This window comes from Molothrus aeneus, chromosome 8 (assembly GCF_037042795.1).
Source record: "Molothrus aeneus isolate 106 chromosome 8, BPBGC_Maene_1.0, whole genome shotgun sequence".
Lineage (NCBI taxonomy): Eukaryota > Metazoa > Chordata > Aves > Passeriformes > Icteridae > Molothrus > Molothrus aeneus.
The window spans coordinates 25,448,990-25,476,335 of NC_089653.1; the positions used below are offsets into that span (position 1 = coordinate 25,448,990).

At 38.8% G+C, this 27,346-nt stretch overlaps 1 protein-coding gene across 4 annotated transcripts in view; it reads right to left on the reverse strand.

Moving 5' to 3' along the window:
- Positions 1-27,346, reverse strand: part of SORCS1 (sortilin related VPS10 domain containing receptor 1) — a 257,959-nt gene that overhangs the window by 119,931 nt on the left and 110,682 nt on the right. For all 4 annotated transcript variants that reach the window (XM_066554121.1, XM_066554122.1, XM_066554120.1 and 1 more), the window contains exon 3: positions 22,309-22,408. In XM_066554121.1, coding sequence (XP_066410218.1) covers positions 22,309-22,408 — 100 coding nt within the window. The remainder of the gene's footprint in view (positions 1-22,308; positions 22,409-27,346) is intronic.

Sequence of the window (27,346 nt, forward strand, 5' to 3'; positions counted from 1 at the left end):
CAGTGCTGGCACAATCAGGCACAGGGAGGTTTCCCAAACTGGGGGAACCTGAAGGGAGTGCAGAGGGACAGTTAAGGTACAGGGGCAACTGGGACAAGTTCCTACTCCACACAGCACATGAATCTCCTTTGTGACTGCCTCACCTCCCCAGGAGAGAGGACTAATATTCAGAAAAATTTCACCACCAGCAGGGTTGCCAAGCATTGGAACAGGAGGCTGAGGAAGTGGCTGAACTACCATCCCTGGAGATATCTAAACAACACAGATGTGGCCCTTAGGGACAACGCTTCTGTTGACTTGGACTAGTCAACAGTTGAAGTTAAGGACCTTAAAGTCTTTTCCAGCCAAGATGATTCTATAATTTTCAGCTAAGACCACTGACCAATGCATGTAAATTTTTATGAATAATGACATTTGTCCCTCTAGAGCTGGCTGCTTACTCTGCATAGCCAGGATGCAACACAGAGTATGTCCTATTCTTGGTACACTGAACATCCCTCTTTAGTGAGATTCCCTCCACATCCTAGACCAAATGTCATGGAAACCAATGAAATCCCATTACTATGTGATAACAATTAACTGCTTTTTTTAATAAGCCAACATTTTCTTCTCCACATATCCCAATTTCTTTATTAACCTTGAATAGAAGTTGCATTCAGAAATTGTTATCAATGACTCAGACTGAGACAAAAAGTTAGTAAAGAAAATTATATTGCCCAGAGCATCCTTTCAGCTTTAGTTTCTTCTTTGGTTTATGGGTCATTTGCAAATCTGTTCTGACAGGAATATTAGGCTGCTAGATAGCTATAGCAGAAAATTCACCAGAGATTTAAACTCCAGTGAATGTTCACATTCCCATGGGCCGTGAATGAGAGAGTTTTTATATCAGCACTCAGTTCTGAAACGTCAGCCAGCTTTTCTCACCCATTAAAATGAATTTTAAAAACCTTTATAAAAAAAGTCCAATTTGTGTGCTAACCAGCTCTCTAGGAAGTTTGCTATGTGATTACATACCCTCTCTCAAACAAATATTTAAGTTATAAACATTTGTTCAGCAGTTGTGAGCATGTACATTCCCCCCTAGCTGCAGAGCACTTGCACAGAAAAACACAAAGCTTATAGATTTCCAGCTTTGCAATCCTACTAAAACATTTGCATTTTTTTGCAAGCATGTATCTCAGCTAATTGCATAAATTTTCTTTACCTGACAAGCAAAACAGATGTCAGATGACTAAATTCATTGATTCAGGTGCTGATTTGGCACAGCTTTCTCCTTTTTATTATGCTCAGATCTGCCTTGTCCATGTTCTCCTGCATAATAAAGTCACTGGAACAATTTACATAGCAAGTAAAATGGCAGAGCTCCAGAAAATTCACTGATTTCAACCTTCTTATACTCTGCAAACAACCTTCTTGTACTCTGAGTAGTATATACTTCCATACTTTGAGAAAAGCCAGATCAAAATCCAAGCATGAGAACGGTGCCGGTTTTCACAATTAGTTGTGAATTTTCTAAGGGGCACTGAAAAACAGCACTGGACTCTGTGAACATAGTCACTAGACATGTTCTTCCCTCCAGGGTCTTTCATGGAGCTGGCAGAAGGCTAATTAAGGAACTACAGCTCAGTGTATCCTGTCCATATTGACACACTGCTTCCCCTCACAGCACTGACATCAACTAACAGGACAAAACAGGTATGGAAGAATAAAGAATCTTGAGTTCTGAGTTTATTATAGCTTCATCACCTGTTTCTCAGATGGGAGATGATGAGAGAAGAGAACATTGCCTCTCATCAGACATGTCATACATATGGCTCTGGACCCTCTGGGCCAGCAGAGAAAAACAGGTTTTTAAAGATACTGCTTCAGAAAATCAAGTTCCACAGCAGAAATTAGGATCCCAGGTCACAAGTGTTGAGATCCTCCTGTCTCCTTCCCTTCTAGCTGCAGATTTTCTTGCCCTTCTTCTTGTGTTATCATTGGCACTCATTCAACTCCATCTGCCAACTGGTTCAGTGACCTGACCATTGCAGGGAACACAGCCTTAAATCAACTGGGGAACACAACCACTGAGTAGGGCGTGAAGGGAGACTCAATCCTGACACAGACTGCTGCAGTGGAACAAGTTTGACTTGTTTTTTGTTTGACTGCTGGGCTCTCCTCCTGACAAGTCCATGATGTTGATGACAAGAACAGGTCAAGAATGATAAGCTCATGGCTTTGCACTCTTAATAACAAGCCTACACAAGACAAGGTGAACCCTCTTTGTAAGACTGTTTTGTCCCTTACTTGGAAGGTTAAAGGTTTTATTTGGAAGCAAATCATCATGCCAGGTTGCATCAATACTGCCTAATCTCCCCAAATTCTTTTTCAGACCCAGAAGAATTAGCTTTTCTGCAGATCAGAATTAGGGGCTTTACAATCTAACCTTTTTTTTTTTCCACTCAAACTCTTTTTTTGATACCAAAGATGAGAGTCTTTAATATCAGAAAGCCCCAGAAATTAAGCTCTTGAACAGTGCCAAAAAAGAAGAGCTGATCAAAGGACTAGTGGCAGATATGGGACTTGATACCTCAAAGGGCATCCAGCCCACAAGTACATTTTGTATCTTTGAAAGCATGGAATTCTCTTACTTTCCAATCAGAGCACTATTTATACAGCCTCAGAGGCACTGCAGTTACAAATAAAATGGGAAGTACTTGTCCCAGAGATCTTAAATTATTTCTACAACAAGAGATGACAACAAAGAGACCAACGATGCTATGCAAGAGTCAAGACTCCAGAAGTGAGAAACTGTCAGATATTCTGTTTCATACTCTTAATATTATATTCAGGCCTCTTGCTTTCTATTTCTCATCCAGCTTCAGTTTCCACCCCATCCTCTACAAATCATGAGATACGAGATCCTCAAATTCTGCTATCCTGAAACGGTAAAATTTTATACTCTACCTCATTTTAGTGGTTCATTCTCAAGGATAACTAGTTACATAAAAATCAATACCTCACAAAATCTAGTCACATTTTCATGGTATTTTTAAGAATAATCACCAAGTTTTGATCTTGGTTACACTAGGAAAAGTCTCACATAATAGATATTCCCATATTTAGAACTATGTGTGTGTGCAAATCCGCATATAGATATTTGTGTGCAAACACAGCATTTTAAGAAGGAAAGGTTTGTTTTACAAATTGGTCAACATTTTAATATGTCAGATGGTCTTACTTGATTCACCTGAGTAAATTTCCAATCAGTATAAATGGCTTCAGGGCATGTTCACTCTCTCCTTTTTTCTTTTCTTTTTTTTTTTTTTTAAGGGGAAAAATACATGATTTTCAGTGTTAATGAAAAGAAACCCTCCAAAAGCAGGCACTATTTGCAGCACCAAGGCATTGCCCTGAGGACTCAGCCACTGAAGAAACAGTTAATCGTTATAAGTAATATTCAAAGACATGAAATAAAATTCCTCTGACAAATTCCTCCAACACTGCCTAAAAATGAGCAAGGCCAGCACTATACAGACCTTTGAATGATGAAGCTGCATTTTAGAAGTTGATTTTAATTTGTTTTTCCTCCAATACAACTTCAGCAGATTTCATCTGTATCCTCAGAGAAATCCTACACACCCTGTCCAGGTTTGGAAGCCCATGTCCAGACATATTAATGAACCAGTAAACAGAATTTATTGCTTATATCCCTAAATAGGCTGGAATTAGGAAGAGCAGGTGCAGGATTAGCAGAGAATCCAGAGCAGAGGAAGGATTACACAGACAGGATTTGAAAGACCCAGCAATAATCAGCTCTCGGACAGAATTTAGAGCTGCTTTGGCTTAGCAGATAATGTTTCATTGGGTTTTCCCTGGAGTTCCTTTTAAGAACAGTTGAGGGAGTTGCAAGTTTTGTTTGTGTTTGCTTTTCTTATCTTTTCACACAAAAACCAGCTGGATGTGGATGAAACCAACATGGATATAAAGGGGATGAGAAGCTGAGAGTGCACAAACCTCCTGAGACAAGAAAATTCCTGTGTCACTTGACACGATGAACCAGACATGGGCCTTCAACTACAGCAAGGCCCTGACTGCTCCTACAGATAATAACAGGTATACAAGCAAGGACAGCTAGAAAACAAACAAAAAAAATTTAAATGCTACAGTGGTAAGAGAGATTTTATTCATACTGGCCTCCTGACTTACTAGTTTTATAGTAAATTCCCTGTTTTCTTACTGTAAAAATTGCTCAGAGAATGGGGATAATGCCACATATCTAAATCAAAAACAGGAAGAAAACAAGTGAAGTGACAGATTCTTAAAAAGTCACATGCAGGGCACAGTTTGTTCAGAACAACCAAGGAAAAGCCCACATTTTATGACTCTGCTGGCTGATAAACAGTTCCAGTTTCTAACAAGCAGAAATATGTATTTTTGTTGCAATTATTTTGTGTGTTTCAGAGAACCACTGTAAAGTCACATATCTTTGAAATCTCATAAAAACCAGTTTAATCTGAAATATCTTCAGGGAAAAAGAAAAGAAAAACATGAGGAAAGCCTAAATGTTTTATCTACTTCAAAATAACAGGTTTAAAGATGTGTCACAAAACATTGCTTTGTTTTGCAAATTTTGGAAATTTAATAAAAATTGATGATCAAATATTTAAGTCTCCACAGAAGTAACACATAGGAGGAAATCAAACAAATTTTTGACCCTAAGTTAACAGGAGGAAACATTCCTCTGTCTCTTTTATTTCAGGAAAATGAAATATCAACTTTTCATAAATAAAATAAAAAATAACAAAGTCCTAATTATACAGAAGGCTAAATATTTAAGTCCTAATTAGGTGTGCACCTCCAAGCATAGTGAAAAGAGGAAAAGAATGGGTACTAACCTCCTTGTAGATTTGGCCCTGAATTCTTCAGAGAGTTTAATCCCCCTCAAACAAAGGATGATTCAGAACTGTAAATCTAAGCTGGAGGGCCTGGGAATCCCATGCAAATGTTTTAATGCATTGTGCACCCATCAAACAAAGAAAATAATCAACTTGATTACTGAACCCCCTACCTGTGATTCTGTAAAGTCCCTCCTCTTAATCCTCTCAATTCCTCCCCACCTTGACTCCATCCTTTCTTTTCTTTTATCTCTGATTCCCCCTCTTTTGTTTTTTCTCTCCTTTCTTTCTATTCCACAAGGCAGATGACTGCTTGCTCCTCCTCTGGTTCATTATTTTTCACACCTCTTTCCAACTACTTAATTATTACTTGTGTTAACTCAGCATCACAAAAGTCCAATCATAGTCCAGGAGTCTGGTGCTCCCATTCATACAAATATTGATAAAGCAGTTGCTGCAGAGAACTACAAAGTACAGTATCTGCAAAGGCATAAACTAAAGGCAGCCAAAAGTAAGCTGAAACCCAACTATGCCCAAGGTTTTTTCTGTCATGAATGACAGGGAAAGAAAAAAAGAGGAAAAAACCTTGAATTATTTAAGTATTGGCATGTGGCAGTGGAACAGTGGATGTTCCTTAGAAACCATCTCCTCCTATGCACGATGGGCACACTGAGAAACATACACAGACACTTAATTGAAAAGGCTGAAAGCAGAAGCGGGTACTAGAGCCACAGGCAGCAACTGACCTCCTAACAAGCAGGGAGGTATGAAAAAGACAGCAAAGTCTGGGAAGTGAGGATCTGCAGCTTTACTTTTAGTGTAAAAGCTGCGGAGCATTCCAAAGAGTTGTGTCCTGTGGGTGCAGCAGAGATCAAGGTGTCTGATTTCTGCAGCTGCATTCTGTGTGAATCAGAGATGGCCACATTTGTGGGGTCAGGGCATTTTAACAGCTGAGACAGGAGGTGCTGAAGGCCTGGACAGGAGCATTAGCCCTGCAGCCAGCTGGGAAAGGTGGCATGTTAGAAACAGAAGTGCAAAAAAAAAAAAAAGTCACTGGGCTTTGACACAACTTGAACAGAAAACCTGGCCTGATACAAACCAGCTTTATGGCTCCCTACAGCTGGAGCCATAGGATGGATGGAGCTGCTCCTCCTTCCTAATGGCCACCACCTACAGAGCCAGTCATCTGGATCAAAGAGGAGTTGCCATGCTGCCCTTCAGTAGTCCTCTTAATCCACAGCAACACACTAAAATAGCATCTTTAAGGCAGCTCAGGAAGACATCTCCTGCTCCTCTCTCTAGCATTAACATTTCAAAAGCAAATAAATCCTGATTCACAGAAAAGGACTCAATGTCCCCACAGACAGGCTCATGCAGTGAGTTATTTGGAAGTGAGCAAGGCAGACACTGAGTTTTGCTGGTTCAGACCATCAGGGATGTGTTTCACTCCACAGCAATGAAGGGAAAGCTCGAAGGGAGCAGGATCCAGTGCATACCCAAGTGTGGGTGAGTTCAGGCAAACCCCTACTAAATTTTTAGTAAAGAATACAGGATCTATAAATGGATCTATTCATTACAGCAGTACCTGAGTAACTGCTGCAGCTGTAGTGTGTAGCTATACTTAGCAACACAGCTCTGATGAGAAAAGTTACAGTTCCCAGACCCTGACAAGGGAAAAGAAATGAGGAGACCATCAGAGCATCCACCATCTGTGTCTCCCCACTTGTCAGAAATTTAGGCCAGCAGACTTTGGTTCACTTAGTAGAGAAGGAACACATCTTCTGTTTAACTCTTGAGAAGCCAGGGAAGCTAGACACATATAAACCTTCACAGATCCTGTCATCAGGGACTTCAGGAAAAGCCCAGCTGAAGTCAATGATAAAGTAAAGCAGTATTGGGCAGGATCAAACAGCTGGATCTCTTCATCTGCAGGTCAGAATATCACCAGTAGACCTATGATACCCAAACTGTGACACAAAATTCAACTGCAAGAAATCCTGCAGCACGCATCCAAAAATGATGTTACACTGCTTCATGGTCCAGTGGGCAGCCCAAACCCTGAAATAAGCAAGAAGAGACTTCTCTAAAAACAGATCTGTGCTGTTATAGAGCCTGTCAGGTCTATCTTGCAATGCCGGGGAGCCATCTCCAAACTCCCAGCTGATAAAGCATCTCCCAGCTTCCCTGTCCCCTACTGTGCAATGTGTGTGGGATGAACACTCCAGGGGGTGGGACAGTTGGTCTCTACAAGTCCACCCTTCCCTCTTTGCTCTATCTGTAATATGTATGATTACACACATGTGTGTGTATTCCACCAGTATCACACTGCACTTACATCTCTAGAATGCACTGGCTAAATTATTTATGCTAAAAACTCATGCTACCACTGTTGCAAGTCATGCCAATAACTGTTCAAAGACACCATTCACAAATACTCTCTCCAGCTGAGTTTGATAAAGGATAATTTATCATTTTTAATGATTGAAAAATCAAGCACCAGGAATCAGAGTCACATGTGATTCAACCTTATCACAAGTGATTCTCTGTTTTGTTTGGCCCCATAAATCTTGTATATTCTGCTGACTTTCCACTGATTTAGCAAGTGCACATGTTCTCAGCAGTATTTTAACCAAGTTTGGAACCTTCTGAGGAAAAAGCATTGTCAAATTCACAGGACAAAATGTTAGGATTTACACTGGGACTCGGATTCCCATTTTACCAGTGGTTGTAGAGATCTAAACAAATTATTTAATGGTTTTAGACCTTTTTGGTCTTCCCATCAGTTGTCTGGTCTTGAAGTATTAGTTTGCCAATGTGTGTACATAGCTGTGTACAAAACTACAAGATTTTGTATCTATTTCTTTTAATTGTCTTGAATACAGTAGAACATACACAAGACATCATACACCTAATGACATCTGAGTAGCATATGAAACCAATAAATGTTAATTATGTGGGGTTATATATGGAGCTTGAGTAAAAATCTGTATGAAATACAAAAAATTATATTTATCAGGGTAACCTCTGTAACACCTCAAAGGTATAGAGGTCCTAACACTTACTGAAATGATGCATTAGGATCTGAAGTCCAGTATGTTGCCTGTAAGCTCAGGCTCAATCCACAAGCTCAGAAAGAAACTTTTACCTTCTTGCGAAATATTTTACTCTGGTTTTCTGTGCTGCAATGGCAGGAGACTGCAAGAGGAACCTTTTCTGACATGCTAAGAAGAATAATTTAATTTTGCATTCAAAATGAGTCTTTTTATTGACTTCAGTGGATTTGGGATCAAGATCTGAGACTAGTAAAATGAATGTTAACCAAGTGAGAGCCTGTGTGGCTGATTTTCAAACCGTGGAATACCGATTAAAAATGAGATCCATGACTTACAAAAAGCTTTGATAAATTTGCATTTAAAAGCTTGTAAACCATTCCCAAGACAGGCTTGGATTCTTTTTTCCCAAGTTTTCCTTCTAATTCACTTAGTAATCTTCTCTGTGCATCCATATTTTTAATTTATAATGGACCTTGTTCTTATTTTCACCAAAGACTACAATAATGCACTACATTAGTAACTCTGATTTAAGAAGGGTAAAAAAATCTTGTTTAACATAAAAATTAAACATTTATTTTTCAAATTACTCCAGCTATAATCACAACTAAAATCAGAGCAAAACATATTAATTATTCTGATTATTACTCAGCTTAACATGGCTACAGACTAATAATTAGATTTCATTGCATAGAAAACTTCTGGGTTTCTGCTTTACTATCATTTATTGTAGCTATTTTAACTTATACTACTACACAGAACAGGCACATTTCAGAGACATGCAACAGGTTTTAAATGGGCATATTCTCAACACTGCAAGAAGCAATGTCACCTCAGGGTGCTGGGGTAGCAGAGATGAAGCCTCCACTTCCTTTATGTCCTTGAATTAGAACATTGGTGGCCACATGAAAGTAGTTTCTCTCTCAAATGTAAAGTCCTGTCTAAATGCAGCTTTTAAGAGTCAATAAATGCTTTTACTAACTGAACACTGAAGTGTAAGCGAATTTGCCTTTTAATGACCATAAAATATACTACCCTTTCCAAATATCCTTGCTGGGGATTACACATTTATGACAAATATTAACATAACTAAGTTAAGTATCCTCTTGAAAAAAATACCTCTAATTTTGCTGTAGTTATTGGGTCTGCTTGTTGTGTTTTTTTTACTGCAGACCTCCAGACTACACTTAAAATTACTTTGCTGATCACTTGAATTTATTAAAGTTCTCAAAACTCTGTGCAGGAACAATGCTGCCAATTTCTGTTCTCTCAGGCATTTTTTAGGTTGGCTAATTACATTCTCTCTGCCTAAATTTCCCCTGCAGCTTAGGAAAGAGATGGTTTCCTTCTTCCTTTCCACACAAATACTTTCTGCAGCTTCCATACCTGCTGTTAGAGAGGTTCAAATACATTCTGACCCAGAAGAAGAGATATTTCAGGTACAATAGAGAAAGGAAATGGAGGTATTTTTGTTTATTTCACTGCTTCTTAGAAATGTTAGCTTATGCCAGCTGAGACAGGCTACCGGGTGTTTTTGCACTTGTGTGTGCTTGTTTGCAGAGCCCTTCCACGTACTCAAAGAAGGGAAAAACTTATTTTTCCTACTCTCCACAAATCAGTGAGGTGGAATATTTTTTTCTGGATTGAAACACATTAAGAAGGAGACTTTCATGTGAAGAATATTCACTGAAGGTGCTGGCTGAGAGCTGGGTACCTGCCTGACCCTCTGTGAGAATCACTCCTTCCACCACCATTAACTCTGCCTGTGGTCACAGCCAGCCTGCCCCTGGAGAGCCCCAGCAAAGAACCCACCTGCCATCAAAGCCTGACCCAGGAGGGAGAAACATGGACTAATTTCACTTTAGATTAAACTCAAGCTGGACCACAGCAGCCTGCAGTGTGAATGATTCGGCAGATTACCGAGTAATATTTTATGACATTTAGGGATGGATTTTTCAGAAGGATGAGGCATTTATTTCTTCTGAGGTTTTGCATTTTAAGGAGAGAACAGCATTTCCATTGCTCGGATTTTGAAAGCAGACAAACTTCGAGAGAGAGAGAGTGAGAGAGGGTTTTTATTTTTAAACTCTCTCCCTCCCTCCCCAACAAAAATAATGTTGTTTTCTTTTGATGAATCTGCTTCACTTATTTACAGTTTGATTAAATATTGGTGCAGCAAGCATAGGAAATATCTTTTTACTGAAAGACATGTTTTTTCTATCTCAAGAGGTAGAGACCATATATCTCTCACACAGCAGTAATACAAAGATGTGTATAGTATAATGTAGCGCCTATTCATGTAATTCCAAACAGAACATATACACACAGCTTTAGTATGGCTGTAATGTAGATATATTGAACAATATTAACCTTCTTTATAGTGGGAACATACTTTTTATTATGCACATGAATTGACTATTAATAAAAACTGTTTGCACTTATACAGCACCTCACCCCAAAAAACTCAGTGAGATTTTCTCAGTGAAATACATTTCTGTTTTGCTGAAGTCAGAAGCTACCACCTCCAAGTGCAAAGCTTCAATGCAGCTTTTTCAAAGTTATGTGTTAAATGAGAAAGCAGGTAAAAAATAAAAAGTTATAGATTTTGTTTTTTTTACATTTGTTAAAGTCACCTCTCCACTCCCATAGATATGAAAATAACTCAGTTAACTTGAGTACTGACATCTGTGGAGACACAGTGACACAGGTTGTAGTCACACAAGGAGCACTCCAAGTTCCTGACAGGCTGTTGTGACCTGCATTGAGGTCTGTGCCCCTTTTGGTGGTGGCTGAATTAGCTGAAGGATACCCTGGGCTGTGCCAGCCTAGGTTTAGTCACTCTGGGATCCTCCTCATCAACCCAGGGGTGGTTTTGTCATGGAGGTGCCCAAACAAAATAAAACTAGTTACAGATTTGGCTGTGTCTACAGTGCCTTCAGGGACCTAGCTAAAGAAAGAATTTAAACTTCAATTTCTCCTGACTTAGCCCCACAAGGCTACATTGCTAAACATGCAAACTTGTTACAGTACATCTGTTGTCCAAATGGTGGAAAAACCAACTAAACTCAGACTGCCTGCAGGTCCTGCCTGGCTGCAAACACCAGAAACACCCTCAAAGAGCCACTTCATGGCTGACTTTTCTGATCCACATCAACCATTTGGTGAGTATCAATCACATACTTTTAGCTTAGATTATCCTCACTGAAAGCAAGGGAATCCCAAAGCACCAAGAAGCAAGGGTTTGGGTTTTTTTCCCTCCCTGAATTTCCTTTTAGCACAGGCTTGGCATGTTTGCAAATCTCACCTTCAGGGTAGGCTTAAATTCACTCTTGAAAGACACTGAGGTGGCAGCCACACTTACATAAGAGCAGCTGTACACAGCATGATTTCAGTGGCTGCAACGTCACAGGAATGCTGTGACAAGCACAGCACTTGCTGCTTGCCCGTTAAGATAGACTGCTTGATCATTATCAACCACCAGGAGAGAAAAATTGCTTTTATCAATATTATTCTACTGTTTATTTAGAGATGAGCTGCAGGCATACTCAAGGAAGAAAGGAATACCTATCCAGTGTATTGGCATACAAGAAAGGACAGAATCTGAGGCTGAAGAGAGTTGTCAGCTACACAGCCCTTGCTCCCCTCAACTTTCAGAGCACAGGATTTTTACTAGCAAGGTCCACAGCATGTTTCTCCTACAGTTGCTGGAAAACCTTTTCTGTAAAATAATTGGGGCACATTAGCTGAAGGAAGAGGACAAAAAGAGGAAGGAAATAAGCCATATGACCATACAAAACATATATATTCTTCACTTGGATTTTTCTTATAGTCCTGATGACAATTGAGAGAGAGATTAAACTAAAAGTCTCATTAAAATGTTGTTGTCCCCAAGGTATATACAGATGTGGTTTGGAATTTTCACTCCTGCCATCTTTAGAAAAGTTTCAGTAATAATGAAAAGGAGAGGAAAACCCAACAAGTTCAACCAGGCAAAGAGCCAGAGCTCCAATTACAGCAAGTAGGATGGGAAGAGTAATAGATTTTAATTGGTGCCCAAGTGGGGAAAGTCAGTCTCTCTGCAACAATTGGAGCCTTTGGTGGTAATTGACTGAATGCTCCTGTGAGAGCTTGCAAATGGCAGCAACACACTTGAAACAGCAGCATCAGAAAAGGTTTGGCATCCTGGAGCACATGGAAAAGTTTTGCTGGTGGAGGTAGTACAGAAAGACAACAGTGAAACACTTGAACAAGGAATGTGACCTGGGAGACAGCTCTCAGCTCTAAGGTTTGATATGTCAAGACATATTTTCATTAGAGAAATTTATTTATGTTTAAAAACGAATATTGCCATGCCAGCAGTTTGGAGCAGCAATGATTTGTCCACTGCTACACTGAACCATTGAATGCTGACTTAAGCTTCCTCTATTCCTCTATAACCTAGTGCCACTCTGCCAAACAGGGTCAAACTATTGGTGTCTTTCTTTCTGCACCTTTTTTTTTTTTTTTGTGAAAGGGTTTGTTTATATTTTTAAGCAATACAAATGAAGGGCACAAACTTGCACAGGTGAATTGTGCAGTTTGTGATTCCCTCTCAGAAAGAAATGGTATAAAAGGAGATCTGGAAGATTGTGATCTTCCAAGATCACAAGAATTAGGAGAAAAGATGATTTTGTGGCTAGGATTTCAACCAAAATCCTGTGTTCAGTTTCTCTCAGCAGCTGATTATTTTTTGACCTTAGAAAAACATAGATTTTATCTCATTCATAAAATAGGACTGACAATAATTCTCCTGAACTACCTATTAACAAAAAAAAAAAAACAAAAACAAAACCATGAATGAGCAAAGGACTCAAGTAGAAGCAGAGAAACAGAGAAACTGCCACACTTTCTTCCCCAGTTGATACTAACTGGGTTCATCTGCAATTGTTCTTTACTTTCTGGGAGCTGAGCATTCAGGAGGACATATGGATGTGTTTGTGTTTCTCTCTTCATGCCAAAAGCTAAGCACAAACTGCTGTCATTCAGATTTGCTAAGCTATTACACTGATTGTTTACCATTAGTAATAAATGGAAGACAAGTTGTACACCAGAACCCAAAGGAACAGATTCTGTTCAAACACAGAGAAAAAAAAAATCTCTTCCCATAAATTCTTAACTTATAAATAGGACAGAAGAATCTTGGTCTTGATGCAGAAGGGTGAGTCACAGTAATATGATTTTGTGTTTTCAGGGCTGCATAATGTCCAGGAACAGCTGTGAGGCCATTGCCATGCTTATTATCAAGGAATTACTTCTAATGGATTGTCTTCACCAGAAAGCTACATCCAGAGCACACAACATGCTCAAGAGCAGAGTTCACAGAAATTGCCTATGAGGAAACAAAGAGAGATAGCAACACAAGGCTAAATCCTCTAAAACATTTTCTGTCTGAAAAAAAACCCCAAACCCACAGAAAAATAATATTCAAACTCTGTGCAATGTAGTGTGCAAAGGAGCCCTAAACCAGGGAAAGGTGATTTTTTTTTCAACCATATCTGATGAAGATAGATCTTCTAATTCTGCATTGTGATTAGGCATCATAAATTAAGGTTTTGTTGGTAACTGTGCAGTTGCATGGAGAACTTATTCCACAGCTTTCTGTCTGTCTTTGGTCTGTGTGGAAGAAGATACTGAGCAAACACATAAGTATCTCATCACTCCACAAGAGAGACAAAACCCTGAGAAATGTCTGCACACAAAGAATTTGTAATGCAAGGACCAGATCCCAGTTCCCTTCTAATTCTCCTTATTACCTCTAATGAAGGAATTAGGTACATGGGAATGGAGACTGAAGAGATTTTATATTTACACAGAGGCAGAGATACCCAAATGCTTATGTGCAGTGGAGAATTCAGTATTTTGAATTGAAGCTGTTCAGAGCAGATTTTAACAACAATAGAATCAGCAAAGTGATTAAAAATGTAATTTAAGTATTATTATTATGTTCTACTGTTTTCAGTAGAATTTATCTTGGTAAATCTCTAAAGATTTTTAAAAGGAAACATTTCAAAACAAAATGGCTTTAGCTTTTTGCACCCAAAACATTGTTATTCTAACATCAATCTCTTCAAGACAGAAAAGTCTTAGATGACCTCAGCAGAAAAAAAAATACTGTTTTGACTAGGAATAAGTGCTTTCAATTAATATGATCTTTTTTCTTTCTCTAAATAACAAAATCCATTATTCATAACATTCTATATGCAATACAAAACTGCAAATTTGATTTTTGCTCGTCAAATACTGTGTTAATTTAAATGTTTCTGTAAAACATTATCTTTTGAAAATATTTCACCAGCTTTTTAACTGCAGTGTCAGTTTAAGAAAAAGCAACAAAAGTGTGTTGGCTGACAGATTTATGGTAACAGTTGGCCACACTCAAAATTTACTACCAAGTATTTCTCTCAAATCCTCACATGTTCTTAGCAAATGTGCACAGAAACACTGTGAAGGTACAAGTGTGACCTGAAGCATTCACCATGGTATGATTTCACTCCCCTATCCATGAAAAAATGTTTATGAAACAGTGGTCTAGGGTTTGACCCATTGATTTAGATAGAATACATGGCAAGAACTCCTCTGATAGTTCTTTGTGAATGTGTTTTGGTTAATGTCAACCTCAACACCACCCTCAGCACTGCCTCCAACAATTGCTATTGCCATTGCTCTGCTTCCTCAACAGCTTTCTCTCCTTTGCTCTCACTTATCCCTAAAATATTTACCTTTACAGAAACACTGACTACGTTTCAGTCCTTCTGAATGTGGTGGAAGAGATTCCTCCACAGAAAAACTGAGTTTGTGCAAATTTGTGGGAGACCCATGCCCATCTGAAAGCCACGTCGTGGCAGACAGAAATAGAATTAATTCTGTTTATTCCCACCCACAGCCTGCCTATGCCATTACTCTCACAGCTGTGTGATAAGCATTGTATTTTCCTTGCTTCCCAAGCTACAAGCCTTTCCTAGATGTTTTAATTCCTTTTTTGACTGCTATTGAGAAAGAGGTGGAGAGATGGGAATTAAAAAAACACAATAGAAAAGATACAGATTACAGTGCCTTATTTTCAGTCAGTTCTGATCCTTGAATTCTCTGTTTGGTGTTAAATTTGACTCTTTTTTTATTATTATCATTATTATTCTGGCTCTGGAAAACCTCTCTTTGTCCTTCCAACAAGAAACCTAAGCCTTTCACTTAGTAGTGCCAAAGCCTTTCACTTAGTAGCACCAAAAGGAAAAGGCCATTTATGGTTTTTGCAATATCTTTTTCAGACCAGACACTTAATTATTCCCATTTTCTCCACAAAGCTTGGCTGCCTCCTCAAGGACCTCTTATTCTCAATTTGAAATATGAGTCATCACTTGTTGGTCTCTAGTTCTCATGCTATTTGCATACAAGTGAAATTCCAAATTTTCTTAGCAGTAGATGGCTTTCTAATTGCATCCATTAATCTTTGCCATCACTCCCCTCTCTCTGCATTTACTAGCTCTTATCAATCAGAAGTTTAATAATCAAGAATATTTTTCTTCTTTATTTTCCTCACTTGCTTCTCCCTGTACTCCAAGCACAGCTAGATAGAAGGCAAAACCCTCGAGTATCCTTTAATTTCATCATTCATTTCTGCATAGCAACATATCTAGACTGCAGAAGGAGTGAGCAGTTGCAATCTGCTGGCAAACATGCCCTACAGATTACACAATCTGCTAATGAACAGATAGAATTTGCTGCAGGCCTAGCAAGGGAGGGTTGAGTGGTCAATATTCAAACAACATTTCGGGGTTTTTTACATTATCATTTCCAAAGTGCCACAAAACAGCCATTATTGGGTTATGTCACAGTACCATGTTCTTTTTCCCTTGAAGGTGAACTTCCAAAGATATATAGTATGAAGACAGCTTCCAAATTTCACGACCAAAAAGTATGTTCCTACCATGGCACAACGGGGAAAGAAGATAAAAGAGATTTAGTTATGTATCTTTAATACCTCTAAACCCAGAAGGTAACTGAAAAAACCCCACTGTACATATTTTTAGCCCAACTTTATGGGACACTGAACAAACTGATTTTCAACTGCTTGGGACCAGTTTTTCATAGGAAAAAAAAAATCAATATTATGGCAACTGGCTTTCTTCCTGGTTTGAACAGCCTGTCTTACTTATGGAAATGGATGGAGCTACAAGTTTGAAGCTATGACAGGTCTGTTCTTGCTCTGCCATCAATCCTAGCTGCCTGTTTATGGCCTGCAACTGACATTGCTCCAGTGCTCTCTAAGCTGCTGGCATGTATCCTTCCTTGCCAAAAGGGGTATCATCTGTTCCAGAGTACTTGGTATATCACAGAGGAATTAAAAAGGGATAAAAGAATTGAAGGACATTCAACAAGAGATTATCTTGCATAAATTTTAATTGTCCAGTTTGCAGAAAACAGGGAACAGACTCAGAAGGGCAAGAACACTTTTGAAACTCTAAAGTTGGATTTCGTGGCTTGTACCTCCCTATCATTGGTTTCAACACCCAGTGTGCCCTTGGAGACTTCCATGAGATACAAAGGCAGACTGTGGTGCTACTCTGAGTGAGGAAATGTCAAAACTGCCACTATATTTGATAGGCTTACAAGAGCAGAAGTGGAATAAATGGGCTTTGATTTCACTTCATATCCAAGAAGAGATATGGATGTAGAGTAATGGCAAGGGCTTTGTGTGTAATGGCTGTTGTGAGAGCTGTCATGTACTGCAGCCATGAATCAGAAAGTTTGGTAGCAGATGCTGCCAGACACTTCAAAAGTAAAAATATTCACTTTGAAAGATGAGGCTCTGCCTTCAGTTTGTTAATATGGACCAAATTATTGTTAATTATTTGTTTTCCCACAAACTCAGTATTAAAGACAGCACCAGCTTTACAGTGACACATCTTCACTGTCTCCAGAGAAACTACCCAACTGCCAAATCACATCCAACAGATGTGAGCAACAATCCACCTTTCTAAACTAGTAAAAAGTTATCCTTGTTTGTGTGTGAGATGGGAGGCAGAAAAGACAGTCTATACTTGTTTATCTGGTTCACAGTTAGCACTACTCTTGAATCTAAAGGTATTACAAGCAAAAGTGAAAACTGTAATTGCATTAACCCAAGGACATCTCAAGATTATCAGATTTTCCAGTTACCACCACCAGAGGCTTGTAAAGCAGTTGACTTAATCCATCATTATTGCTGAACTGCAGAAAATTAAAGACCTCTTAATTCTCAGTGTGACACATCCCTCTTCCCATGGGTAGGGAACTGTTTGCATGTGTACTGTGCTATCCATTGAACCACCCTGCAGCCCAAGATAATCCCTTGTAGGTTTTCAACCCTTTTCAGATGGGGTGGAATCTTTAGCTCAAACTGCTGAATGAAACAGATTTAGGCCACTGTATTTAGAGAAAAAATTCTCTGAAGCAAATTATGAGGCTATAAAGAATCATTAATTGTGGTCATAGCATAGGAGACATTTCATTCACCATCCTCTGTTATAGAGCATTTAATCCAAACAGAAGTTTCCATTTGAATAAATTTATGTTTTGATCTCCAAAACAGTACAGGACAAGGTGGCTCCTCCCTTTAAAAAGGTATAAAAACATTCTCAGAGAACATCTCCTTGAAATCTTCTGTTCACTGCAACATTTCAAAAAAAAAAAAAAAGAGCAAAAGACAACCCCCTTCCCCCCCAAAAATACAACCCAAAAAACCCAAATGCAAAAAAAACACCAACCCAAACCCCCAAACAATTCCAACCATTCACATATGCCTTTTTGGTCTCTTATGACTGTCTCTTTGAAAGCTTGACTCACAGCCTGCAGCTAACAAGGACCTTTCCTTCCAAATAAAAAGAGAAGAACAAGAAAATAATTGCTTTTATCTCAGCAAGAGTGGACTGCAATCACACAATGTGCATGACTGACAGAGGCTGGTTTCCCACTGTGCCTAATTTGCTAAGGATGCCATCCCTTGACCACCACAGGATTGACTTAGTCCACAGTGAGGTGTGCTCAGAGCTCTGCTGAGCTCTAACCTCTCCAACACAAACTGAAAGCCTTCACACCAAGATTTACAGTGGCTACAAGGAGGACACGGCTGGAAATAACTGTTTTTCCTTGACTGAAAAAATCAACACCTGCCCTCACATCAGAGTTCTGAAAGTTTCCATAGTGAGGCAGGTCAGAAATAGAATTTTTAGAAGTGTTCCCAAACTGATTTTAGCAACTGAAGATAAGCAGACGCTTGAGAGGTTCCACAATGCCAGGTGGAGCTGTTCACCTCTGTGGACATTTTCCACAACCCTTAGAAGAGTGGGTACACAGGCAAGTGTAAAGCACACAGCTCCAGGTCTTAACCTTTATACAAAGGGGCAGTTTACATTTCACAAACAGAACTTCCCTAAAGCAAATCAACTGGCCCAATACCACAGGATAGAAAGTGGCAATCAATCATTCCCATTTCAGCTAATAAGGGTAAATTTTCTACTGTCTTGACAAATAGAAACTTCTGCCAATTATTCTGTGTGAACCACCAGCCAATGCTAGAAAGAATAGAAGACTAGGCTGCCATTCCTTTAATTTCCTTTCATTTAAAACTCATTATTATAAATAAATTTGAAGTAGTGGGGACCTAGCCAGCATTGAAACCCAAGCAATTCTATTTACAATAAATATCTGCTATCTTGGTGCTACACACTCACCAGGACAATGCTTAACACACTGTGATAAAGGTGATAAACACAAGCAGTGAATATCAAGGAAGAAGAAGGCATCTATAGTCCATTCATCTTTAAAGAGAAAAAAAAAAGGTAACACTATTCCACACGGCAATTAAAATCTGAACAGTTGGAGGAATAAAGCAAAAAAAAAAAAAAAAAATCAAGGCAGGCCGGTGGAAAGGGAGAGAATAAAATGAAACAAACAAACAAACACTACAACAAAAATCAAAAATGCAAACCCACAGGAAATATCTGATGCACTAGTCCTATTAATAGCATAAGAGTCACTGGCAGATACTATCACCCAGCATTTGTTAATTAACTGAAGATTCACAGATACAGGGGGCTTGAAAGTGGAAAGAACAAATGGGCTGCACAAACTGGCTCTTTGCAGAGAGCACTGTGCTTCCTACAAGGATACAGCATCTAAATCAGCCAGCAGCACTGCCTGAGTCAGAGAAAACCTCCAGGTAAATTCTGGGGTTCCCACCAAGACCCATTCACTTTTTATGTGTGTATGTCTATGATTTTCCATGCAATGAGTAAAAACAACCTGTCTGAAAGGCTTTTATAAAGAAAGACTGCAAAGCTTAGTGCATGTGACTTTCTAGGAAAATGAACGACACACTTCTGTGAAAACAGAATTTCAAGGTATCCACTTGGATTTATATTTTATTTTAATTTGTAACCCATCAGCATTATTCCCAAACACTATTTCTTCATGTAGAAGCATTCAAATAATTTTCTTTCTCATCACAGAAGGCTCTATGAACCTAACAAATAAACCAATGTTGACATACCTAAGCCTAGGGATTTATTGCACATTGCACATGTCTCTTCTGGAGACTTGTTGACAAATACTCAAACAGGCTCTGTGTCTTTGGCAAGATCCATGTGGTACATTTTTTACCCCCTGATCTGTGTCATCTGTCATATGACCAGGTAGCACAGTAATTCAGTAAAAGAAAAGAAAACTAAAAAATGTTTCTACTTCTCTTTGCCAGGACTTATACATCACTATGTTAGTAACCACTTTCTGTCATTTCCTTTGGAAAATATTGCAATTCAGAAAAATGCCAAGCAACAGCAATAGGTCGTCAGTTTAAATTGTAAATAATGATTGACTTTGTTCTAATTTTTTTTTCCCAAGCATCCTTTTAGAATATGACATTGCCTGTGATGTCTGGTTAAAGGATTTAATTTTGTTCAATAAAGAGACATGAATTGGAAGTCAAAAGCTTTTAGAAATAAATTGGCATGCATGGGCTGTGGGAAGCTCTGCAAATACTGGGTATTTATAGACCCATTTTTTTTCTAGATGGAGAAGAGGAAATAAATTACAACAAACAATTTATTCAACATGATGTTGTTTGTTCATTTCCAGAATGCGAAAATAATCAGAAATTCATGAACAAATCTATCAATTATTTTAATAAATCCAATTACATGCATTCTACCGTTCACTGTTCTAAGTGCTCTGCTTTGCAAAGAGACAAGACACATAAATGGTACACTTGCTTTCTTTCATCACAAGCAATCAGTCCTGAGTCAGCTAAGTTCAAAATTTACCTTCTGTTTCAATGGAACTACTCCTAAAAGTTAAATGTGTGCTAAAAGAATTATTTTTTTTTTCCAAAACAAGGCAACTTCAGTAAGTGAGGTACATGCTGACCCCCCTTACGGATCACTGCTGTAGCAAGGTCTCTCATCTAATAACTTCAAGATGAAAAATTTTCTTTTCCACTACTGAAGAAGCCTTTTCTCTCTGCCAAGGAAGGCCTTGTGGAACAAAGGACATTGAAGGCTGCAGCTGTAGTGGTAGAAATCAGCACATACAACTAATACTTAGGGAAAACACACTGTTAGCATTTTCCCAACACTAACTGCAGCAGTGTATAAGGGTACAAGGGTACCCTTAAGGGTACAAGTTCTATAAAATTCATGGACTTTAGAGTAGTTGAGTCCTAAATTTTAAAAGTATATCTGCAGCTATCCACCCAGCCAACATCAGTGAAACAAGATGCAACTTTCAAAGTGATCAGAGTTTCTGAAAGTGTTATCAGAGTTTCGGGGAGGAGACGGGATCAGGTCTTAGAAGCCACAGATTCTTCCTTGGTGGCAAATTTTTTAAATGTTTCCTTCAGCTTTTCATTCCACAGCAGGTGTAATAAAGACCTTAAGCTTCAGTATTTTTGCTTTCCCTGTAGAAGTATTCTTAGTGCGGACACATGCCATGCCCTCTTAGCCTCGGGGGACTATTTGGGTGTCTAAAATTAAATGTTTATTGACAGAATGGCCTGATGTTCTACAGAAACAGCATAAGGAGGGCCTTCAGAAATTCTCTCTGCAAGCCTAACTCTGCTCCTGCTAAAATAAACGTTGAAAAATTCAATCTTTCCACCAGACCATTACCTAGGTCCTCTCATCCCAGGTGTTGCAGCTTTCCTCTGGCACTGGATCATATTGACTACAGGCCAACTTTACAGCAGACTTCTGCCAGAAAAGATAGTTCCACACTTCTGCCTGGAAGCTTTTTTCTTCCATCTACTTAGTTTTTGAGCTGGAAAGGGAATAGTTTTCAGGCAGGTCAGTCCTGGATCCAGCTCACCAGATGGCCACACAAACAAGAGTGCCAGAGAAGGGCAGGGAGTGGGAGGGTGCAGGATGCAGCCAGAGGTGATGAAGGTTTTCCAATGCCAGCCTGCACGTTGGCTGAAGGACATTTAAGTGATCTGATCATTTCATTCTTCAGCTCCTAGAGAAGAGCTTCATATCTTCTTGAGGGTCAGTATCAATGAGATGACATCTCTCCACTAATTTGGAGCTATTAATTGCAATTTAAACTGCTAAGCATTGTCCTTTCTGGTTAGGACAGCTCCCTCTTCCTTTCACAGTCTGTCTTAAAGAACACATAATTGTTTCAGTGTAGTGAGAACAGCATTATAGTGCCCTCAGCTGCCCAAATACACCCAGACTCTACACCTAGGTGAGTCTACTAACATTTTCTGCCAGTGCAATTCAGCTTTGCCTGTAGTGACTCAAGGACTAAGAAACAAGGAGTAGAAAATGAAAAATTTTGTCAAAAACATCTCAAAGAAGGCATCCAGATTCCTTTCATGAATATGTCAGCATTATAAATTCATAGTAAAGTGTTAGTCACTAGGGTGTCTGAATGATTAAAACCTTCTGGGCTTCGAAGGCATTTCCTCTGCAGGAATTTGTCACATTCTGTTCAGTTCACCTTTGGGAGCACTTAGAAGACAAATAATGTTACATACAATCTGGTCACTGTTAGATGCATTTCTGCCATTTTAACAAGTCTCTCTCTCTTCCAGAGAACAAAATCAACACCATCCAGAAGGTAAGCAAACAATCACATGCATGATACCTCCATTTAATAGCCAGCCATGCTTCCCTCAAGTATTACTGGTAAGTGGTATAGGTGGTACAATTTGGGTTATATTTTGATAAAGTAACACATTTTTTCCAAGGGAAGAGCTACAGAGAGATTCCTGCTACTTAAACAGTAACAGATATTGAGGAAATTAGGAGAGACCTCCAGGGCAGAAATGGCATCATAAAGGTAAAATGAGCCAACACATTGTCACCTACCTTACGTTTGTTTGTTGGGCAAACATACAAGTAGCTCAAAATAGTCTTCAGACCAACTTTATCATTCAGTTTCTCATATGTTGTCCCATAATCTGTTGACCTACAATTCAAGAGAGATTCTTGTAAGTACAAACACTTAATCACAAAACCACAAGTCACTTGGCAGCTTTTCAATATAAGTCATGCTTTAAATAGCAGAATGGCTCTCCAGAGCTTTTTCAATGATTCATGTAGTATATAATGATACTTAATTATATACACACAGCATCATGTGCATGTTTATCATTTGCATTTAAATTAGATTAGGAAAAATTCAACCAGCATCTTCCCAAAGCATCTTAAACATGCCCAATAAGAAATGCTACATTCTGCATACAGAAGATAATGATTGTCAGAAATGCCAAATAGCAGACAGCAGGTTATCAATTCATCATATACTCCAAGCTTGGACTGATTTTGTTAAGATGGTTCATCTCAGCATATTCCAAAGTAGCTTCTCTAACACTGACTAGCAGAAAGGATGGACACATATGCTTTATTCTTGCTTTAAAAGCCACCATTCAGTAGAGAAAATATTTCTGAAATTAGAGTTGCTCAGAAAAACACTGACTACATAACTTGGAGAAGAACAAAGACAGTGAACAAATAAGACTCTCCAGTATCCCTGTAGGAGTTACTCTTAACATGTGACTGGAACCAAGATCAATCAGCAGAGCTTTTATTCATTATGCAGCTCATGCTTGCCTGAATTCTGTCCCAGTATCCCAGGGATTTAGATAATCAGCCCAGCCCAGTAGAGTTGCAATCCATAAATTGCAGAAAGGGACATATATCTGGGTAACAGACATTCAAAAGCATAACAAACTCCTGTATCTCATCTGTAACATGTACAAGTGAGCCTATGTAGAACTTCACATGCAAGCAGTAACACAAATTTTCCCTTTTGCTAAGCACTCCAAAACCAGACATTCTGAAGTAAAATCTTGGCACTCATTATTTGCAGGTTCTCTCCTATCAGGGCAAGAGTGGCTAAATTCACAAAGGCATTTAAGACCTTTAATGCTTACTTTTTCTTTTTTTTTGGTGGAATATGGAGGGTGGAACATTTCTGAATCAAGTACCATACCTACATTCATATTACAGCTTCTGGGATTTCAGATTTTGTAATCAGTACATGAATAAAACAAGAAAGCATCAGCTTAGGGTTTTATCCATGAAAGATGAATTGCACTAAAACGTGAATCTGCATTAAAGTTGAGTCTTTCTATTTAGGAACTTTATAGAAGCCTTTGCAGATATCTGCCTGCTCATATAACAACTGCCCTATGATTTATGTCTATAGATTTCTCCTTCCCTCCAATAAACACACACCCTCCTGTGTGCATGTATGACCTTTGGTGTTTAGAGCATTAACGTCAAATTCTCAGCTGCTGACTGATCTTTCCCTTTATAAGGTCATCTCTCTCAGGAGCACATATAAACTAACTGAGCTATTTCCTCGGAGGATTGAGGAGCAGGATTCTGGGCTGGTTGTTTCTTTTACTGAATATTTCAGAGATGCTCCAGAACCCAGGTGAGGGGATCCACAGCAGGGTGCTGAACACAGCCTGGCCAAGGACTGCAGCTTCCCTTTGTTACCTCACCCCACCTCACCACCCACTCCTATCAGAAATGAATATTTCTGCTGCTCTGCCTAAACCCCAAAAGCTACCCTTTGTGAGGTTTCAGCTGACAAAGACATGCAAAGAGAGTAAGGACTAAATCTGACCTGCTGAGTTAGGAAAAATATATTAATGAAATAATGCTGCTTTTTCTTATACCAGTGACAATGAATTCAAAATGGGATCCTTCAAAAGGGGATAGGAGCAAAGAAAATCTGAGACATAAAGCTTGCTTTGAAATTGTTCAAGAAAGGCAGCCAGTACCCCTGCCACAACACAGCAAAATTATGTCAACAGCCTATTGCAAATAGTAATCTCAGAATTGCCAGCCACTTCTTACTTCAAGTCTCTAGGCAATTGTTTTGCATTCACAGCTTTATTTACAGGTAACACTCTATACAGATGGAAGTGTGTGCTTCTGTCAACATCCATAAAAGAAACCGAAAGATTTAAAAGCTTAGAACAACATAATTTTTTTCCAGATGAACGAATTCACAAGCAATCAAAGGATCTACTATTAGATCTTACTCTCATTATTGTGTTCTAAACTGACAATAGCTAGTCCTTCTACCTTCCCATTTACCAGTTTTTTCTTTTGTCCCACTTTACAATTACCCTTAATTTTAACAGGGGCAAGGGGGGGGTGGGGGTAGAAAATGTTATATATACAAGAGCAGATAGGCATCCATAAGTGTTTTAACACAAAGAAATGGTAATATAAACATTTGCAGAGCAATGGGAAAAAATAATTATATCAAAGGAACCATACATGGGAATAGTCCCTGCCTACATGGGAAGTCTCTGTTGGGATCTAACCCAGGCATATCACCAACCTGCATTTGTCTTATTTCTTATATATATATATATATATATAAATTATATATATATGTATATATGTATACAAGCAGGAACTGATTAGCAGCCTAGATAACGAGCTTTCTTTATCTTATTAAATGGGTATATAAAGCAGCATGAGACTCCTAACCCATAAAAACACATCAGCCATTGGATGGCCCAGGAAGCCAGCCTAACCTGGAAGAGCTGCAAAAAACAGATGCACCTCAGCAGGGTGCAGGCATTAATGACAGGGTAGGATCAACAAATTCAATCCCAGTTATCTGAAGGGGAAAGGATATGCAGCAATCAACATCTCCACATTTTGTGTGGAAGGCTGCTCCTCTGAAGTTCTACAGAGAGAAATCAGTTTTAGTCCATCTGTATAACATGAGCAAGCAAATGCCTGGAGAAATCATTGTAAAGCACTAAACCCAGGACTTGCAGAGCTGAAAACACAAAAATAAACTATGCCCTCTAAATAGCTACAGCTAATGGAATAACTATATGTAAATGAGTGAACAGTAAACCTTACTTTATTGTGTCTCGAGCAGATGTGTGTTGCAACGGTGTCTCAAATTGTTTGGGGGGAGAAGGGGGATATGAGTGGTACATTGTGGATGTCATTGAAAGGCAGATGACAGTAGAAGAATAACATTCAGAAAATTAAAGTATTTATATTCAATTCTGAACTTCACACCTGTCCCACCATATTAGTTGTAATTGCTATCATTAAATCCCAAATTTTACCAGTAGCTGTTTAAAATCCAACTCCCTATTTTTCCAGTAAAGCGGAAGACAATGCAAGAAGATAAACATTTTCAAGATTACTAGCTCATTTCACAGTATAAAAATGTACCAGAATTGTGGGATTGAAGCTCTGGCCTTCCCAGTAATAAATTAAAACAAAACTAGAAACATATAGAATAATTTCTGTTTTGCAAACTATTTGCAAGAAAGCTGACATTTAATAACTTCATTATTATTCATTGACAGGGCTTTTCCCTCTCCTCCCGTCAGGGTAAATGACATTTCTATTATAGTATTATAATAAACTCCTGCACATTTTAAATAAAGTCACTGAATTCCATTAGTCCACCTACTGTCATGAATATATCTCAATCCATTCCTACCAATATTTCACAATTATAATAGGCATTCTGAATCAACCAGCAACATGAACCCTATGGAAATTTCCTTCTTTGTCAAGGAGCACAGACTGACTTCAGAGTACTGTCAGTTTGAATATATAGATTAAATAAATTCCCTAGCAAGTTGTTGTTTTCTCCTTTGTTAGAAATTTAAGGTTGCCCATAGTTATTTCACATTAGATGCTGAAGACTTGAAGAATTGAACAGTTGATTATTTGGTCAGGAGGCCTTTTTTTTTTTTTTTTTGCATCAAGATCTTCCCAGAACACTCTGTGAGAAAAAAATAAAACCATTACTTGGAGACTTTAAGCTGTCTCATGTCTCCTTCTTATTGAGTACAGCTTTCTTCCCATGTTAACAGATTAAGTTACTTGTTATAACACACATCATTAAGAAGCAATCACTTTAATTGGCACCATTTGCTTTTTTTTTTTCTTTTCCCACCAGTTACACCTGGTTTACACATATTAACTTGACAGCTTCCCCAGCTCCACCAAGAGAACCCTGTATTTCATGTCCTTATCCCTCTCCTTCCTCTACAGTTTAATTTGCTGTTCTAACCGAGGTCCAAGTGGCAGCCAGGACCAGCAGGTGGTGTGGTCTGTGAGCAGCAGGGCAGGGCAGGGCAGCCTGTCCTGACCAGGGGCAGTGACAGAGATGGGCTCTGGCCTTTTGCACCTTCTGCACATGAATTCACCCCTGGCACAGGCCAGGCATTTTTAAGTTAAGCAATGCCTATTAGATCTTGTGTTCCAACCTGACACATAACTGAGTTTGCCACCTGGTTTGCCTCCAAAGGGAATGGCCAGGTGAGCTCAAGATTTGCCAGTTGCTATCATATTAATCTCTGCAAGAGCAGATTTTTGGAAAGAAGCCTTTCAGATTGCAGAAGGCAGAACTGCAGAGCCACAGGCTGCACTAATAAAAGGCTTTCAAATTAACACATTTTTAATAAAGGAATAATTAAGACATTAAAAATTATCTTTCATGTCTGAATGCAAAAAATACTGGAACTGGTAATTCTGGAGCAAATTCCTATATTCCTGTATGCAGTGGTTTAGGCCTGCCTGTTTGTACTCTCTGCTGTAGAGTTGTTGACTTTTGCACTCTTTTATTCTGGGGAGACTTTGAGGTTGAGGTGCTATTCCTTCATCCCTTAAATTGAAACTCTTTACTTTGGTTTCATAGCCAGGTAGTAAAGCTTCCCATTGATTTTTGCCACACCACCATGTTTCACAAAAGCTAGTAATGTCAAAGTCTTCTTCAACAGCTGGCCATTTATGTTCACATGTTCCTCCTGTTAAGCCCTTCACAAGGCATTGATAGATACCATTTCTGGTCTAATGCCTCTTTTGATTTAACTCCTTCATGTGCAACCCTGCTATTTTTTTC